Here is a 14,917-nt window from a genome sequence, read left to right as displayed (position 1 = left end):
CGAGTTTCACTTCCATCCAAGATGCTCGGAAGCTCGCCAGCAACTATTAACTGCATCTAATTACAAGGACTGATGCAACATAGATGCCTAATTAATGACCAGAAGATTTACGCCCAGATGCACGCGAGGTTTCCACTGCTTTTGCTTTGCTATACGAGCCTACCCCGCGATCATCAATTTACTTTTCTCGCTCGACTCGTTTGGGTGATATAATTTTACGCGCTTGTGAGACAAATTTGAAGTTCCATCGAATGACTGTTTTGGTCATCGTTGATTTTAAAAGGACTCTGCGTGTACACTGGGCGATAAACTTGAAAACTTTCATCTTCGATTTATCAGCAACTAACTCTGTGTACAGTGTCGTTTACGAAAGTTGGGAAATGCAGAAATACGCTTTCGAGATTACCATCCTTTTATTTGCATTCCGGATATGGTTTTTTAGATTGCGGAACTAGCTGATGAAGAAGCCAGAGTCCACTGTAGGACCGTAGAGATCGTCGCGCCAGTAGGTTTAAAGTTGCGATGTTGGCAGAATAGGAGAATAGCAACTACATGGAAAATTGTATTCTACTCTTATATACATATATATATTTTTTTCTGTAAATTCTGAATTTTAAAACAGCTGGCTTGAAATGAAAACAAACAATATTTTGCTTCACTTCCCCCGCCATTAGAGGGATGTTTTTTTGCTCGTATTAAAATGTTTCCACGAGTTCCAAGTTATTGCTGTATGTATAGAAACAATGCGAATTATAATGCTCCAACTATAATGTTTTTGGACTGTTAAAGTACTCTTGGGTGCTTTATGCTCGTAGCTGCGATGCAGGAGGCACGTACGATAGTGTTTGACGTTTGAAACGTTTTCTCTCTTCTCTGATCGAGACACAACAAGAGAGAGAGAGAGAGAGAGAGAGCTCCTTTATTCGATTCTAAACCGACGATAAGTCGTAACGTCGCGATAGAATTTATCCATCGGCTAATTATTGACATGTGAAAGCAAAGAGGATTCGAATTGTGTTCCATTGGTTTCCTATTGTAACTATTCTCGCTTAAAATTCGATATATATCGTAAGACGTCGCGTCTCTCACGAACACTCCTCGTGATCAACATGCGCAAAACGACACACGGCTCGATTCTTTATAGCAAATCGATATGGATGGAAAAGATAAAACTCGAATGGTCCATATGTTTTATCGCGGTATCGTTGATTTAACAAATGCTAAGATTTAAAATAGCCAAGCTCACGAGCAAGTGCATCGCTCGTATCTATCGATGAAGAGGATAGAGGCAAGATTTGTGCGGGGGAAATTTAGTCGGCACGGAAATCCGTTAATCCACGCTTCCTTAATTGGCAAGAATCGCCAAAACACCGTAGGAAACTTTGAGGAAGAAAAAAGTTCTCATTAGGTAGAAAAAGCTAGTTAAAATTTTTAAGTTGGTAACGAGCAATTACAAACGACGCGATAAAATAGAATTTAACGGAGGATTTCTGGCAGGATATTGAAATTATTTATAGATTGATATACAAGCTCGAAAAATAATACATCTCTGGCAAAAATTAGATTGTCCCGAAGATTATTTAAATGATAAAAATAACCAATTGGTTCTCGCGTTCACCCTCCATTCTCATTGGACGATCCATCGTCTGGTTTGATACCACGTATCGAATCAATGAGTCGCAGTAACACTTGTTTTATTCAGCAATTTTTTCCTCTATTCTCCGAAACGATCCAGCGCTCCCCCGTATATATATATATATATACATATATACCTACTATACGATCGAGTCTCGAAAGAAGCTCGTTTAAATCCGGCTTTCTTCGCACGGAAGCCCAGGCACAAAGGCAATATTTCCTGGAATTTTACACAGCAGGGGTCTCCGTATCGACTCGGCGGATGAGGATCGAGATCCGAGTCATTCGAAAATGATTACTGCCCTCATTTATTCGCTCATATGGAAGTGTCGTTGGGATCGATATAAATCCAGCGTGGACGGTATAATTGCAGCCGCGTGGTGGTCGTTCAATGAAAAAGCCACAGAGTCACTTGATTTAAAATAGCTTTTCACACTAGCGTTGTTGCAGGTTATTGTTGTCTTTCTTTTTTCGGTTAGTGGCAGAGTTTATAACGCTCGAGGCCAACGTAGTATCTCGTACGTGTGTGTGTGTGTGTGTGTGTATTGGCTGTCACCTGCGCGCGCGTGTGTGTGTGTGTGTGCACGCGGCTGAAAGGAATAAAGTATGAATGCTGCCAACTGCGCGATGAGCCATACGCGAACTCACTGCTGGAAGGGTAAACTCAATGCGGCGTAGGTGATAAGTGGCCCCATGGGAGATGCACGTGTTACAATGTGTGCGCGCACGGTACACGGCTATACTTATGCGGGCCATCAATATTTCTATCGCATCGATAGCCCGCGATGCCTCTCCTCCCTCCGAACAAATAAAAATCACCGATAGTTTGTCAAACGTACATATACATTCCTCTAATGACTCCAGCGTTAATCCGACAAATTTGCATCGCTCGACAATGAGAGAATTGTATACACTCCCCCTCCCCCCTCCCCTTATTGGTTGAGCAACCCTTTTATGAAAAAATCATTTATTCTCACCGATTCTCGCTCCCCCCTCTCTCCGGTAACGCTTTAAGATATTCCAAATATTTCTTCGATGCTTATATACGTACCGATGTTAAAAAATATGGAGGCAAATGTTGAAAAAGACTGGAATTCGCGTGAAATAACGAAAAACTTGTATTCATTCGGTTTTCCCCTAAAATATTTGTCTCTGCAGATCCGGGGGACTTTCAAAAACGAATATTTTTACCGTTGTAATATTTTTTCTTTCACCGCTTTGTGTATATAGTTGACCGACGCTAAAACTAAAAACTAAACTGGAAAACGCTATAATGTTTCTAAATATCGCAAAATGTCTGGGAGTTTTTATTTTTCCTAAAAATTGTGCATTTTTGAGGGAGTTTGGTTTAATTGTTTCGCAAAATACGAGTAAGTGCAGTGGAGGAATGGCCTGGTAGGAGTAAAAGATAAAAATCGGAACGAGCACGCAGACATATACGGAAAGATAAAAAGGTCAGCAGAGATTTGAAATTTTGCGATTACGCGATAGCGTACAAACGAGGCGATGTTATCTCCTATAAAAGCCGCACCTGACTTACGGATGGAAGAGGTTGGGTTACTCTCTTACACTTTCCTCCCTCTCGTTCTCTGGTCGAGCCATTTCTGAATTGGCCGTTCCATCCGCGGTTGCTGGACTATTTGCTCAAATCCACGGATAAAGTCCGTAACGCCGTGCACCTACGGGCTGCACAGGCTAAGACTCTCGAAACAGCGTTACTCGAGAGAACATTTGCATGCTTTTTCAACGAAATTATTCCGTAGGTACGTAATCAATTTTTCTCGCAGCTTGTTTTCCCGATATTCCGTTGCGTAGTGCAGCGATAGAATTAAAATGCCAGCCGTTCTCCAGCAACGCATGCACATAATTTTTTTTATTATCATACACGGCATTAATATTCGCCTTCCGCAAAAATTTACTGTAAAAACAAATCGTTTAGATTTACTTGCATTCGGTATACGTACAATTGATTACACGCGAAAAACCTGCACTCCACCATTCTCCGACAACTTCTCCGAATGATTAAATTCGGAGCGAATATTTTTAATAAACTCATTATTCATGTGAAATAAAAACACTGCGTAGGAAAATCCCTTTTATCATATTTATTTGTGCACGGCCACATTTAACATTCGGCAAAACACATTGTACGTAGAATGGATGAAAACTATAAATATGAATACGCGTTCACTGAAATAAAAGCAGTGTTGGATTTTGTATAAAACGGGACGAGGAGGGCACCAAGTGAAATTTGCATAATATAAATACTTCAATGCGATGAAACAACACTCTTAATCGTGTACATTGTTTTTCCTCGACTTTCGAGAGACCTAGCAAAGAATATTATATCAATCCGGGTGAAGTGCGCGTCGGACAGTATCGCGCTGCCAGAATTTAGGACAAATTCTTAGTGGAGATTAAAGGGCAAAAATGCGCAACAACAAACAAAAAAACGTGCAGAATTGAATGTCGCTGGTGCCAAACGAGAATGATCGTAATGGAAGAATTAAAGCGTGGACTCTTGGTATATTTTGAAACTTTTTATCCAACAGTCGAATATTCGTTTGATATGATTTTTCCTTTTTGGTACAGTGTGCCGTTGCCGGGACGGAATATTTTCGTATTTTCAGTCCGCTTGTAAAATAGAGATAAAAAGCGACGAGGAGAGCGAGAGTGAGAGCGAGAGTGAGAGAGAGAGAGAGAGAGAGAGAGAGAATTTGTGTCGCGCGTACATATGCGATATATACATATAATATATATAGTATAACGAGCAAATGCAGCTCGGCAGAATTGCGCGAATAGTTTCGTTTGCAAAGCAGACCTCTCATAATTATCAAGACGATAATTGAATTAGCCGTTATTGTTGCGAGTACAGTATCCCATTAGAATTATTGAACATTAAAAGGGCATGTGGATGGAAGCTTGGCCGTTCGGCTAATAAAACCTGTCAATTATCACATAATCTTATTAAGGCCGCTATCTATGCAAATTTTAATGGCCAGATTTTCGTATTTCCCTCTTAACGATGTGCGCGAGCGCGGACGCACTCTCGACGATTCTTTAACGACTAAACGGATTAGCAAAGTCGTTTAAAGTTTACGTAACACTTGCGCCACTCTACGCTACGCCACGCCACGCCACGCCACGCCACGCCACGCGTCCTTGTACCCGTCGTGGCAGCATGTGCCGTTGATCCAACAATTACAGACTTTGCCTCGCGCATTCAATCAAGAGTGCATTTTAGTAAACATAGTTTTACATAATTGAATGCCGCGAATTTCCCTGCATAGGTTATGCAGCAGCTGCCACGCATCTTGATCCTAAAGCAATTAGTTCAATAACCCAGGCTGCTCCATGGCGTTTCGAAATGCCATATATATGGGGAGCATTGGCAGATTGAATTTCTCTCGAAAAGTCCAACCGAGCGGCCTAGTGTAACATTGCCCCTCGCTTCCCTCCACGTACGCGTCTATTACGTGTGTGCGATATGAAAATGCCGAGTCCTCCGATCATCCCCCGCAAATATATCGCAGACACTCGTAATAAAGTAGACGCGAGCCGCGCAGAGTCGAGACATATTCTTATCCCTCGATCTCTCCTTGGGATTATTTCTTTGGAAAGCGTTCAAAATGCTTTTTGATTTGGAAGATTGCAACCGGTTCGAAACAAAAATCTTTTAGCTGACGATATATATTTTGTTGTTTTAGTTTTTCAATAGAGGGCGCGCCTGGTGGAAGCTTGACAAAGCGTAACTGTGGCACGCGTCGAAAAGAATATTTGCGGGCGTTGCTCGATCGAGCAGCAAAACCGTACGGGCACATGCCTCTCTCTCTCTCTCTCTCTCTACGTATATATATATATATATATATATATATGTATATAGAGGCGCCGCGTGTGTTTGCGAAAAAAGAAGACGTCGATGGCACTGGCTCAATTCCGTCGATGTGTTTCTTGCCAAAACACGACGCGGTGCTCGTTCGACAAGCCGTGACGCGCCAGTTTCCTCACGAACAATTGCCCTACATTCTTTGACAGCGGCTCTAATCGTTCCCAAGAAATCTCCGAGGAACAATTTTAAACATCCTAGCGGAGCTTCTCCAACCACTGCAGCACAGTCTCCAATTATTTGACCCCGATCTCTTCCGGCTACCGGACCACCTCTATTAATTCCTTCTTTGCCTCATGATTCACGAGCTTTGTTTCTCAATTCCCTTGAACACGGACATCCCTTTCCTATTAGTTGTACGGATAAGATTCCAAGACGATCAAAATGGGAGTGAAAAAACAACCTGTATGGTCTTGGAGTTGTTTTTCTAGTGTCTTTATAGAAAAGAGGATGTTTTTATTGCGCGTCCATTTTACGTAGTACAGGACTCTAGACTCGAATCTATGATACGATACACATCCCCAGCTTCGGATAGAACGTAAACATTGTTTTTTAATTGTTTCATCGATACAGATTCCATGCAGTTTTTGTTATTAAAATGCATAGACGTAGTGTATAAATATTGTTATTTTTCTTGTTGTTGGGAGAGAGAGAGAGAGAGAGGTCTCGAAAAAACTTGTAGCCAAGGGCTATTCGCCTGTTACGTATTTTACATGTGGATAGATAGGTGTTTATTTTTAGGCACCACGGTGTAAACAACTTGGTTCCCTAAGCCTGCGCATAAATCAAAGGGTGTGTGTGAACGGTGGGTACAGGTGGGATCTCTCGAAGGCTTAAAGTCGTACATTTTGTCAGGGAAAAATGCAACCTTCCACTAGCAGGGAATAGCCCTTATTACTCGCTCACCCGTAAAATTTTCAATTCTCCCAGCGAAACTTTGTCAAACTGTATTATTAGGTAATTCTTAGACTTTTGAAATGTTTGAATACCAGTCGAGTTAAAAAAGAGAAAAAGTTTAATAAAGAGATTTCATTTAGCACCGAGGCCCGAAGGGTTTCATTGCCGACCGAGTCTAAATCCAATATCGTTTATGATTTTAAAAGTGTATAGAGAGTGGTGGAACATATTAGATAAGTGGGTGTAAAAATAGAAAAAAAGGCGCGTGTCAAATCGGATCCCAGTGAGGAATAAAATTATTCGTAGGCAGAGAGAGAGAGAGAGAGAGAGAGAGAGAAGAAAAAAAGGTGAACGAGTGCGTGTGTGACGGAAGGTCCTTTCATTGTCGGAGATTACAGCACGCTCGAAAGGACAATTATAGTCACTATAACAATCGGTCACACTTGAAAATTGCGTACACATCGATGGACCATCGACGCGTCAGTTTTTCTTTACCCTTTCGCTCCATTCTGCACAGTGCCAGTCCAATTTATCAAAGCATCTTTCGCCCATTGCAGCTTTTTTTACCTCGTTCACTCTTTAAACTCTTGCTCGAGTGTCGCAACTATTTCCACGTGTACCACTACCGGCCCACTCTAAGTTTTATCGAACATTTTACGACACTGTCCGGTCCAAGCCAACAATACTTCTGAAAATGAACGACTTTCATTCCGAAGCTGCTTAAAAATTAAACTCCACTTTGGAAATACCCGAAACGCTCTTCTTAATTAACTTGGACAAAGTTTCAAGTACATTTTTAATAAGAACGCATTTACCTATAATAATGCTCCATATATATATATATATATATACATAGATTTGAAAGAAAAGTTTTTAATAAGTTTGGAAATTGGTGCACGTACGGTTAAAAATTCTCAATCAGGGTAAGCAGCGTTGAATCGAAGCTTGACGTACTGATGTAGAACTGTAAAAGTATACGGATATTCTTTTTATTGGCCGATGTAAAAGGCGTAGATAAAATAAAAGAAGGATTGTTGCACCTGAACTCTTTCGAAAGTGTTCCGTTCCCGTTCAGTCTCTTCTCTGACTTGATTTCATTTTCTTGCACCCCCCTCCCCCTCCTCCCCCTCTCCCTATCTCTACCCACTACGTCCCCTGCCAATTTCCCAATCGGTTACAAGCCCCTTTCAAGCTGTACTCTTCGAAACTTCTTTACACATTATACGCTTTCTTGCCCCGCCAAACTTTCTGGCTACGTCTGAATTTGCAGTTTGCCGGTTTATGTCAAACGCTGCATCACTGGGAACCTACAAATTGCTCGCAATATTTACCAACTCCGACTCGATTACTCGTTTCGAATACTAATTTATACAATATTAATGAGAACGACGCGAATAAAGAAAATAAAGGACATCCAGGGACGAGGGGTAAACGAGTGTATAAAAAAAAAACATTCTCATTTTATTATGAGAAAAAAAGTTTCAAAGACTGTGCTCTCATCATGGTTACTCCTCTTTATCCGTTCAATAACGGTCGTCCAATTAGTACCAATTGCCCAATCAACCGCGATAAAACTTAAAAATCAAATTTTATAGTATTGTAGAATTTTCCTATATCGAGCACCAGATTGAAATGCGTAAAACAAGCTTTACTGTTGTTCCATATCCTGCTTGACACACTCGATGTAAATCGATAAAGGATTTCTAATATTGCGCTTTAAGTGATAGCTCGCAAAATGGGAGAGACACCATAGTTACACTGACAATAGTTACACAACCCTTGCTTATTACTCGTACCCAACAGAGATTACACTGTTTCTCCTCTACATGGTAATTCGAGATGATTGGTATCGAGTTTATATACCTGACGATTACAGCTAATTAAATGCTTAAGTCAATGACTCGATCATTGCTCGTTACATAATTAGGCATGTGGGAGAGAAAAAAATCTATCAGAGTTAACATTGCTCATACTCATCGTTATTAACTCGAGATGATTGGTAGCGAGACTTTATACCCGAGGATTACTCACAGCTAATCAAATACTCAAGTCAGTGCAGATCGGTCATTGCTGGTTACATAATTAGCCCCATGTGGGAAAGGAAAAAAATCTCTGAGAGTTAACATTGTTTATGCTGGTTGCTGTCGCATGCGGGAGCTACTTTGGCAAATGCTCGCATCGGCCAATCAGATGAATCGCAGCGTTGCACCGTGTCCGAATGTCGATTGGTGAAATCGAACAGCCGGGTGTTGGTAGAGGCAGCTAATGTCGGGCCATATCGCGCTAATTAAAGCAATTTTACTGCAGCAGCTCCATTACTAATGAATGGTCGCGCACGCTTGGCAATTCGGCAAGTGAAATTCGCGTCACCTACGAAAGTACCAGCAGCAATGCATCCAAATCCCTGAAACAACACGCGTACCTGTTGAGAACCTTGACCAAACAGGTCGATTCATGTACGATAAACCGCTTCCATCGCTAACTTAATGGGATGTACTTTTCAATCAAATCTCCATTTATCCTTTCTAATTATTTTACCCGCGTTTACTCAACACACACACACACACACAGAACACACACGCGCGCGCGTGCGCTTCTATTATAATTGCATTTCAATAATCCATCAAAGATTGCAGGAATGGAAATTTTTTTACGACACGCCTCATTTTATATTTTAATTGTGCGAACCGAGGTTTGAAATGATGTTTAGTATTAAAAGAGTATCGTTGGTTGAAAATTCAAGTGAAAGAGCTAGATTTGGTATAGAGAAAATTTTAACAGGGTATTACGTCAATTAAGAAATTGTAGAATAGTGCGAATACGTGTTGATGTATCCGGAGCAGATTTAGCAAACCACACAAGTGCCTAACGTAACCCTAACAGCTTCCAACGTAATAGAATTTTATTAGGGATTTCTGCCGTGGCTCGAATCCTCATAGTCCTATCACGTCCGAATTGGACTGACCACATTAGCGCCTACTCTGGCAGAGAAGTTTATTACGAAACGTACATAGGACCCCCCGGCTCCGAAATCCGGACTAGGGCGAAATTTGCAATTAAGACTGATCACGACAGATCCGTTTTACCTGACTGGGGTCTGCAAGGCTAACCCAGATATGAGGCATTTCCGCGAAGGCGTGTTACTTCCCTACAAGTCCAGACCAGCTGCGATTGTCTAACTACAGCTGGGCCAGAATAATGGCATGCCCGACTCAGTCCCGGCTCTGAAACCGCAACAAATTTCTACTCGGAACATCGTTACAATCGCAAACATGGACATGGGACATCAGGGTGAGATACGGTTTGTTAATCGGTGTGTCAAGTGGTTGCGAAAAAGTTTGAATTGTGAGGAAAGTAATATTCGAGGAGTAATATTAACTCTTGGTAAGAGAGAGAGAGAGAGGAGGGGGTGAGGGATAAAAGAGGATAGATTATTACCGGAAAGAAGATCATAACTCATCCTGGATCATAATATAGCCTGGGTTCTTTGTTGGAAAGGGTAGTTGCATTAAAAGGCTTTCGTATCGTTGTGTAAGAGCAATTGATGAAAGAGGTGTACTAATGAAATCAGTGGGAATGTGTGTACCTGCCGCCTCTGTGTGTATATATATATATATATATATATATACAAACACGGAAGATCGTAGAACGTAGCTGTAGATTATAAAGGTAGGTGCGAGGGTACTTTATATCGTAGCTGGAGAATTTTCAGTGCGAAGACACAGTTATGGTGCGTGGTGGATAAAAGTGAATTATAAAAGTTAGCGGCTGTTTCTACTTGGGGAAGAGATCCGCAATTAGCGTCATCCAACACATTTACTGTCGCTGCGTTATCCCCTTAAAGTGAATTCTTGTAAACCATTCTAGCAGCGGAATATGCCGTTCGTTCTGGCATTAGGCGATATTAAAAAAATATCTGAAAAATGAGAAATAAAGGACTTTCCCCTGGAAATTTAATTTTCCATAGAAAAAATGCAATAATGGAAGCTTAATCGATTACGTCGTAGTGAAGCGTTGGCCATGCAGTGGCGATGAAACGAAAGTGAAATTTATGATTTGCAAATGAAAGCTATGGCGCGGAGCGGATATGAAAGAAGGAATTGTCGAGTGGCGGGCCTTCCTCCTTTTTATATATGGACGTCTCCTTCCTACAGTTTCATATATCGAATTGTCGACGGGAAACAGCCCGTAACTATACTTTTTCCGCTTGCTTATCCGGATTGCATTACTTCGGGACAGCAGCAGCGATTTCTCCGTAACACGCGTTATTTGCATTTGACGGAACATTAATAACTATATATATATATATACATACATGTATGTGAATGTACGATACTGTATAATATTGCGTCCCCTTCAAACTCAGCTCCCCTTTAATTCAGACTTTGTCAGATCGTTATATAGGAAAATACTGCGTCTCGTTGCGTTTGCAAAGTGAAACTAGTTTACAAGTAAGATATTTCTTATAGTAGGAAAACTCTGCTTTGTCATCCATTCTGTACACATATATGTATATGTGCACAGAATGAGATAAAAACTCATTGCTTTTTAGATATCAGAGGAATAAAATCGCACATAAACAAGGAGAGTTTTTGCAATTATAAAAATCCTGACCAAATGTAATTCGTCCTTCGCAAATGCGATTATCAATTCTCGCTTGAAAACAATTCAACGTACACTTGTTCGGTTTGGGCTTTGCGCAATATATAGAGCGTGCTTTAGAATTATATTCGTATAACAGTGTTATACGGAGCATCGGTGGTTGAGTTATTAATCACTGGGGAATATACATTTCGATTAATAACTAACCGATAGCCCTAAAACTCTGTACAGTTAAAATTCACAGTTTTTCACAGTTACACAGTTATCGAAGCTTGTGCGAAAAATATACTCTGTATCGCGAGTCCCAGAAGGCTTTCGATGGCTTTGGCCAAAAAAATTCAACAGATTATAAGATTAGATTGAAATGTTGATTAAACACAACCGTACACCTCTAACTGTGACCATCGATAATCTTGTTTTACATTAAAGCTTCGAGTTTGATAAAAAAAATATATATATATTCTGGCAATTTGAGTATTTTATCGGAGATTAGCGAGTGTAAGGATATAGCAGATTGGAGAGTGACGGATAGAAAAAGCTTTAAATTACGCATCGAAACATATGGGATAAGACTCGTCTCAGGGGTATACTTGATGGAACTGTGACACGAAATACGATATGCTATTAAACTGATGACAACGAAATTATTCAGGTCATAGTTGTTCCTCGCGTGATACAAAGCCATTTTCGCGAAGGCAGTAACCGACAACAACGATACACGCTGGCAGAAATATGTTAGTGTGTTATATAGGGGAGGACGTGGTTGCTTGATATTGATTTTAAAATGTCGCCATAGCTGTGATAAATTGATAAAAAATTGCACTCTAATTGCTGGCGTAAAAGTGCAACGGAGAGAAGCGAGAAATAAAAAATACAATGATTCTTAATAATTTTTCCCTGTGCATTCGACCATAATCAATCTCGGGGAGTCGAACAAAAATTGAAGCGGCTAGAAGAATGAAGCTTAACCGGTAAAAGGGAAGATGAGGAAAATAAATGCGCGTTACCGTCGATTTATCTTCCCTTAGCAGTAAATGGCCACGAAGCAAATGCTGCCTTCGAGTCGGCCAAACTTTTCTTCTTCTTCTTCTTCTTCCTCTTTTAGCAATAACAGAGCAAGTTAAATATTCTAAATATGAAAGACTTACGCTAATATTCTGCACACTCGTAAATTTTAAGTAGAAAAATAATCGTTTGGGTAATGGACGTTTCTACGTTGCGGCTGATATCTCTTAAATTCCATAATTGCGTCGTTTTAATATACGTAAATTTGAAAAAACTCTGCGTGTGCCGTTTAAATTCCAGAGGGAGAGCATTACGAGGAGTATAAACAGTTCATATCCGACGAAAGTGGCAACGAACAGCTTAAACCAGACCGCGCAGCGTGTCGAATTTTAACATATATATATTTCCAGAAAATTACTTTTGGTGTCGCTAATAAAAACGACGAACAAACCAATCACACCGAATTTTATTATGAATATATACATTGGGCGCAGCGAGCAAAATTACCCACGTTATTTTTAGAATCGATTTAAAAAAAAATTGTCAAGTGTTTGTCCCGAGCCTTTCGCTTTACATCAAATTTTCATATTCGTAAAAATAACTGCATCTCATAGAAAGAATATACCAGGTACATCCAATCTCTAGCACAGAAAGCCAGTTGTTTACGTTTGGAAACTTATTTCACTGGTGAACTAAAAATCCTAGAAAGTTGAAAATTGAAAGATCAACGAAGCAGAGGATAAACTTGACACGGACCAAAGGTTTCCCGGAGGAATTGGCCAAGTAATCGAGCGATACAGCCAAGGCTCCAAATCTCTCTCCCCTTCCCTCTCTCCATTCCATTTTGCCTGGCGCGAATTTACGACAAATTTTCCACGTAGTCCTCCGTCAGCTTCCGCGCCGAAGGAGAAGAGCAGTTTTCGGGTCCGAGCGGTTTAGGTTCGGTCGGAAGTTTAACGCCGGCCGCAAAGTTTAACCATCGAGCAAACATGGGAGAGGGGGGTTCGAGCGTGAGACTTGATTTGGCCTGGCCGACTCAGCACTGACCGTAAAACTCACCGACAGGGGACGGCGTGTCCGTACGGGCAGTTCCGACCGTTAGTAAGAAGAAGATTGGCAGGAATAAGGTGGCCGTTGTAAAAGTAGAAGAGAAGGATGACGCGGTAGACGCGGTGGAAGCGGTGGTGGGAACGTTGGCCGTGTGATAAAAAGCTCGAGGCCGGTTTCGCTCACTGATCATCGCGTCGGCGGAGCACGAGGTGGTGCGCGACCGGCATCCCGACTGACGAACCGCGCTCTGTGCAACGGCCACCTACCTACATCCCCCGCAACACCCCGCACCCCCTGTGTTCTGTCTCTCTCTCTCTCTCTCCACCCCCTTTTTGCACCCGTCGCTTGCTCCTTCTCGCTCGGTTCATCGTCTCAACCCCCCCCCCCCTCCGCCTCTCTTCTCTATTCCAGCGCAGACGCACACCCCCCTTCCCTCCCGCCCCTTTTCTAACCCTTCCCCCAAATCTACTACACACGGACCAACTCAGACGAGTACGACTGCCGAACCGATATCGCACGTCCCATCCGTACTAGCCGAATCACTCCGACTCACCTTGCCCCTTGCCAACATCTTCCACGCCGCTCCCCCCCCCCCCCCCACCCGCCACCTACCCTGCAACTCACCTTTAATCAATAGACGACGATTAATTATCCTTCGACACTTATCCATCCTTTTCCAGCCTCTTCAATTCAACATCCATCTCCACTTACACCCTACTTCTTAATCTCGCCTTGTTATCCTCACCTTTCGCCAATCTTGTCCTCTTTGTCTTCCAACCCTCGCCTCGATCTTGCTCTTTCCTGCCAAATAGAAGCACCTGTGGAGTGCTCACTCTCGCGTCTTTTAGCATAAATCTCACGGAATCTTAGCTCCTCGCTGAAAGCTAAACTCCACTTTTGCCAACTACTTTTTACTTATTAAGATTTTCAATAGTTCAATATAACACTCATTTGGATACGTCGTGCTTAGAGACTAGGCTATTACTCTATCGAATTTTAGCTCTTGGACGTTGGTATACTGTGGGTTCTCGATATTTCAATATTTATCGACCCGTGTCTTTTCCCATCATCTTACATCGTATTTACTCTATACTTTCTCGACTATACATTGCACGAAAGCAAATGCACGCGCAGCAACCACGACTCTCAGAAGCATCCTTTGAATTTACTCTCGACGATACCGAATGCTACTTCAGCAAAGAACCCTGCCTCTGGAAGAGATTAGACCTAACTTTGTTAAATTGTTTTAAGAAAACTTAAGAAGAGGGGAGGAAAATAAGTGCGAGCCAATTAGGGATATACGGGAGGTGGCAATAGGATAAACTATGAGAATGATAATAGAGCTGAGTGACACGGAACATCTGAACACGAAGGAATTACGTGCCGCTACTCTTCAACGTCGTTATTACAGTTTTCACAGTTTGCCACTCGTACGACATAAATTTAACTACGTTCGTTAACCTAGGATTAGCCGGAGAATTAAAATCTTCAAAGTGGATTTCTTGAAACGAACAAACAACGAGTGTAATGGTTCTCGCTTGATTACTACGATTAACAAAGAAAGAAACAAAAAATGCAGCAAAAGTGTACAGGTGTAAATCGCGGTGTATCCAATTGCATTTCATATAGCTGCGGAATTTTCAATCGAGTGGTAGGTAACAAAGGGGAAAGTTGTATTGTGTCTAGTATTGTGGTGTGTAGGGTGGGATGTGGTGCGTTACGGAAAACATTGGTGAAAAAGCGATTATTTGGAAGGTAGGAGGTGAATCACGATATGGGGAGGTGTGGATTACAATATTGCGACATATGGAAAAACGAGCGGAATGGGGAAGGGAGTTGAAA

General features: G+C 41.6%; 1 protein-coding gene across 1 annotated transcript in view; it reads right to left on the bottom strand.

Annotated features, from left to right (window-relative positions):
• The window catches only part of LOC136776694 (lachesin-like), a 69,525-nt gene extending 56,235 nt beyond the window's left edge, over positions 1–13,290 (bottom strand). The window contains exon 1 of the mRNA XM_066732444.1: positions 13,085–13,290. Within this exon, the coding sequence (XP_066588541.1) occupies positions 13,085–13,265 (181 nt within the window). The 5' untranslated portion in view covers positions 13,266–13,290. The remainder of the gene's footprint in view (positions 1–13,084) is intronic.
• Between the last annotated feature and the right edge of the window lie 1,627 nt (positions 13,291–14,917).

The sequence above is a fragment of the Prorops nasuta genome, unplaced genomic scaffold (genome assembly GCF_024137725.1).
Source record: "Prorops nasuta isolate Cenicafe-Biocafe unplaced genomic scaffold, Cenicafe_Pnas_1.2 PNAS00010, whole genome shotgun sequence".
Lineage (NCBI taxonomy): Eukaryota > Metazoa > Arthropoda > Insecta > Hymenoptera > Bethylidae > Prorops > Prorops nasuta.
The sequence above is the reverse complement of the archived record's forward strand: the minus strand, read 5'-3'. Positions and strand labels throughout refer to the sequence as shown.